The 5,070-nt window shown below is 38.3% G+C and overlaps 1 protein-coding gene and 1 long non-coding RNA gene across 2 annotated transcripts in view; one reads left to right on the top strand and one right to left on the bottom strand.

The window, feature by feature from the left end:
• Nucleotides 1-3,131: 3,131 nt before the first annotated feature.
• On the bottom strand, nucleotides 3,132-3,634 carry LOC125618426. The gene is made up of 2 exons (XR_007349684.1): nucleotides 3,469-3,634; nucleotides 3,132-3,307 (listed from the first exon to the last, which is right to left on the bottom strand). It is a non-coding gene; the product is annotated as an uncharacterized LOC125618426 (long non-coding RNA).
• Nucleotides 3,635-3,731: 97 nt separating this feature from the next.
• The window catches only part of Nsun6 (NOP2/Sun RNA methyltransferase 6), a 47,188-nt gene continuing 45,849 nt past the window's right edge, over nucleotides 3,732-5,070 (top strand). The window contains exon 1 of the mRNA XM_048809035.1: nucleotides 3,732-4,233. Within this exon, the coding sequence (XP_048664992.1) occupies nucleotides 4,159-4,233 (75 nt within the window). The 5' untranslated portion in view covers nucleotides 3,732-4,158. The remainder of the gene's footprint in view (nucleotides 4,234-5,070) is intronic.

Below are 5,070 nucleotides of genomic sequence, written 5' to 3' on the forward strand. Positions count from 1 at the left end.
GGTTGGGGAGACAAAGAAAATATTTGAAAAATTTATGTTAAAAACTTTGTTTTCTTCCCCCCCCCTCCCCCACACACTTTTCCATTCAGTTACACCCCCAACCTATTTGTTTTAGACTTGGTCTTGCTAAATGCTGAGGCTGTCCTCAAACTTTTGATTTTTTTGCCTCAGCCTCCAGAGTGGCTGGGAATACAGGTTTACAGCACCATGCCTAAATTTTTAACACCCTTTCTATGAACAGTTAATGGGATAGCTCTAACATTAGATTTTTATTTTTTTTTTTTCATTTAAAAAAGTTGTATTTACAGGGTTTGAGGATGTGGCTCAGTGGTAGAGTGCTGCCTAGCCTGTGTGAGGCCCTGGGTTCAATATAAAACACTGCAACAGTGGCTGGGAAAGTTTTATTTATAGGTCAAAGCAGTGGCATGTGTTTATAATCTGAGCCACATGTGAAGCTGAGGCACAGTGATTGCAAATTTGAGGCCCAACAAGGCAATTTAGTGAATCCATGGCCTGGAACTTGCTATCCTGTCACAAATTGCTAGGCGCCCATGTCTCAGTGCTGGGGATGTAACTAATAAATAAATAAATAGTTCATGGTATAATGTTCCTGGGTTCAAACCCCAGTACCGCTGGGGGCAAAAAGAAAGCAAGAAAACAAAAAAGTTTTACTTAAACTTTTAAATTTGAAATTTTTACTAACTGGAAGGAAGAGAAACTGGCCCCAACTAAAAACTGAATATTATTGGTTTAAAGAATATATTGTAGGGCTGGGGATGTGGCTCAAGTGGTAGCGCGCTCGCCTGGCATCCGTGCGGCCCGGGTTCGATCCTCAGCACCACGTACAAACAAAGATACAAAGATGTTGTGTCCGCCGATAATTAAAAAATAAATATTAAAAAAAAAATAAAAAAAATACTCTTAAAAAAAAAAAAGAATATATTGTATATTATGTAAACAAATCATGCTGATATACTTTCTGAGTTGTTAGAAAAAAGACACCTCAGTTCACATTGAATGTTTTATTAACTGTAAATCGTAGTAGGAATAATTGTGAAGAATTGAAGTGGAAAATTGAAATAATCTATTTTTTAAAATAGCCCTTAGCAACGTAATTTCTCCCTGAATTTTTAAAAATCCCTTAAAATCTTTAAAACTAATTTTGGTGTAGTCCTTGATCTAGAGGAGATATCAAATTCTATGGAATAATACTATTTGAAAATAAATATATTCTGAATACAGGAAATCAGAAAAGTCCTGATAGAAAACAACCGGATGAAACTAAAGCCAGATTTACAGATAGGTAGTTAGTGTAGTTAGGTAAAATGGGTCTAATATCCAGTAAGATGAATAAAATGGAGGCCAGGAAACCAGAGCATCACTTGGGGAAATTGAAATGTTAATGTCCGGGAGGCCCAGAGCCCATCTTAAGGAAATGTTAATGAAGTAGCTCCCAGCAAATAGGGAAGTGCTAATCAAAGCTGCTCCAGGCCCTTCCTGCCCAGATTACTCCTGCAGCCCACCTATCTCCCACTTACATTCTATCACTGAAAGGTAAAGGAAAACAAAAGAGTGTGGGAAAGCTGAAAGAAGACCTCGCCCTTCCATGGATTCTAACTTTTGGGTCCCCTTCTTCCTCTGGGAGAAGTCTTTTCTGCTGTCCTTTAATAAAGCTTCTACTTTCCACTCTACACTTGCCTAGGCATGCTTCTCTGGTGTTATACTTAAGCATTCAGGGAAGCAAGGACTCCTCACTGTTAAACAGCAGTAATAAAGCTATCATTAGGATTATGACTTTTTCATAACTACTTATTGTAAATTACTTCATTGAATTAAAAGGGAGCTCCAGTAAAATCTCTACAAAGTTCAACAAAATAAAGAAAAAAAAAAACTGAAAAAAATGTGTAAGTGCATACCTAGAACAAAACTGAATTTCAATGAAAGAAAATATTGAACAATTCCAGGAACTTAAAAAAAAAATCTAATATTTCTTAGAAGGAACTATTGTAAACTACAGATAATACTTAGAAGAACTAGCTACAGCTAGAATTGAATTCAATTTATTACTCAGATCAAGCGTTCAAGAAACAGTGTATTCTGCCAGCTAGGAATAAATCTTTAAAAAATAATTTGAAAAACTCCTCAATCTTTAAGGTAATGTCTATTGTGATTTTAGTGCAGTTGGTCAGCTTTCAGATGAGTTGGGATTGATAGATTTCCCATCAGGAAATTCTCTTTTGCCATATGGCCCAAGAAATCAATATAATTTCATTAATAAATGTCTGTAGAGAGACAAATGTTTTTTAGATGGTATAGGTTATACAAAAGTTAATATTTCTTCCCTATCAGTAGGAAGAGTATGTTGGTAAAATCCTAACAAAGTTCCTTTATGTTCACCAAGGGGACCCATAATATCTTGAGTTTCAAAACATATAAGTCAAATATCCTTAGGTCTGTGACTTTGGTCATGAGCCAATCAATGAGTATTATCATCTCTTCTGTATTTACAGCTAAATATGATCAGCCTTCCCACATTTAGGAAATGGGTCTCTTGAACAGGTGCTTGAAAGCATTCACATGAATACATGTGGTCTGCAAGGGATCTGCTGATTCTCTTCTTGATCAGTAGCAGTCACTATGGCTCATAAATTACCTGTGCACAGATTTTTAAAGCTGATCCAATCTCAAATTACCTAGGTCCTCTCCTCTTTAGAAACCAACTGTAACCCTCTTTCCTTTGCTACAACCCCCATTCCTTAGGTTGGAACCTCTTACACACATTTCCATAACACCTAAAACTTGCTATCTTCACTCCTCCCGAGATAGAAAAGTTAGTTCTTGTCTATCAGAATTTGCTTCATTTTAGTTTTTCCCTCCTGAGTGATCTTCAAATACATGGATAACACTATCTAACATTTATTAAGGTCTAACTTTGTTACAGTAGTGTTTAAAGCACTTTACCTAATTTAGTTTTCAGTAACAATATCAAGTAGGAAAATGAGTTACAAAAACTATAAACTTTCCTGAGGTTACAAAGTGTAATTTGAACTCTATCAAGCCTGGCACTAGAAATCACATACTTAACAATTACAGAGAGATGGGTCACCCAAGAATCCTGATAAACATCACACTTAAAAGTAATAAAAATTTTATTTTCCCGAATCTGTTCCTTTCTCAGGTGGGAAAGATGTATTCACAATAAGGCAGGCAGGTGCTAGGAGGCTGGGCGTGGTTCTGCACACGTGTAATCACAGCTGATACAGGAGTAGCCTCCTTTACAGATTAGCCTGGGCAATTTAGTGAGACCCTATCATAAAACAAAACGGGGAGGGATGGGGGCTTTGAGCAATGGAGGGGCGCTTGCTTAGCAAACAATTTCATGAAATCATAGGGGGCTGATGCGGCCAAATAAACTGGCCTCATCCTATTCTTGGAGGTCACCCAGAAGAACACTGATGGGCTGCCAACCTTATTCAGGCTAGGAACGTCTTCCACTCAATCCACGCCAGTCCACACATCTGGGACGCAGGGCTCCCTTCAGTCTCTCCCCAAAAGCCCTGTCACAAGCACAAGAGCCGCCGGCACAGGGCCCCGGGTCTCTGCAGTCGTGACGTAATGTAGATTTGCGGATGTCGATTGGGTAGTCAGAGGGGAGGGGTGTGCCGCTGATGACGGAAGTGACGCAGACCGGAAGCGGATTTCCACTGCGAAGTTGGGGGCGCGGGTTTGGAAATTAGAATATAAGGCTGAAAGCAGCTGCTGCTGACAGCCTTGTTTCCAGTTTTCTTTTTCTTTTTTCTTTTTTTCTTTTTGGGGTCTATTTAAGTATTAATTCTGTCACTAAGGCTTTTTCCTTAGTTGTCTTTGCAAAGTGAGTGGCATGGCCTCGCAGTGACTTCCCCGAGTGACCCTGGAGGATCAAGGCCGGGTGTGGTGGAGGCGAGGAAACGGCTTTTAATTTAGCTGAAACTCGGGAAACCAAGGACTGTCCTCCTCGTTTTGGAATTTAACTCGGCAGGATCGTCGCGATTTCCTTGAGCACCTAAAGGTCCCGGGACTTTGTGGGTTGCTATTCATTGTGAAGATACTGCACACTGTAACTGGGACGTTAAAAAAAAAAAAAAAGTTTCTTTTGGAAAACTGAACACGGAAAAAAAAATGCCTATTTTCCCTAAAATATCTTTGAGGCCTGAGGTTGAAAACTATCTTAAGGAGAACTTTATGAATGAGGAGGTGGGTCAGACAAATACATTTGAAACTTTTTAAAAAATTCAAATATTTACATATCCTTCAGGAATAGAAAATCTAAATAAAAATCTTTAACTTTCTCTTTACCATTCGTCTATCTGAATATAAGAGAAAAGCCAATGTCTTTTTCACAGGAATTAATGCTTACTGAGACAGGAGATGAATAAGGCATGCGTTTTAACTCTTAAGAGTGGGAAAGGGGGGAAAAACTTATGCTCATATCAGAGAAAACATTCGGTTTTTGGTTTTCTGGGATTGGCTTACTTCACTTAGCATAATATTCTCTAACTCCATAGTAGTTATGTCACTGAAGGGGATACGAGAATAAACAAAAGATCCCTGTCCTCAAAAACTGAAGTCCAATATAGAAGAAAACGCCTGTTGTCTTGGAGCGCTGCCTCTGACACTTAGGTTAAAAGGATATTGTAATTTGTTGAGTGTCCCTGTGAATGTGATCAGTTGTGCTAGATGATCTACAAACTCGTGCATTTTAATTTTTACGACTTTTTTTTGGCAGTTTTTTTTAATATGCAGTACTGGGAACTAAACCCAGCCCTTTAAAAAGAATTTTTGAAATGGTCTGCCTAAATTGTAGAGGCAATTGGGATTCTTCTCCCTCAGTCATAGATTACAGGCAGCTGTTCTCATTCTAATAGGTGAGAAGACTTGGAGTCCAAGGAATCATGTGACTGATCTAATTTAAAATCTGAAGGCAATGAGCTGAGGTGTAATGAAAAAAAAAATTCCGATTTAGAATCTAAAGCAGTTGATTTGCTTTGTGATTCTCTGAGTACATTAACTCTCATGGTTTACCTTGATTTC

Source organism: Marmota marmota, unplaced genomic scaffold (genome assembly GCF_001458135.2).
Source record: "Marmota marmota marmota unplaced genomic scaffold, marMar, whole genome shotgun sequence".
NCBI lineage: Eukaryota > Metazoa > Chordata > Mammalia > Rodentia > Sciuridae > Marmota > Marmota marmota.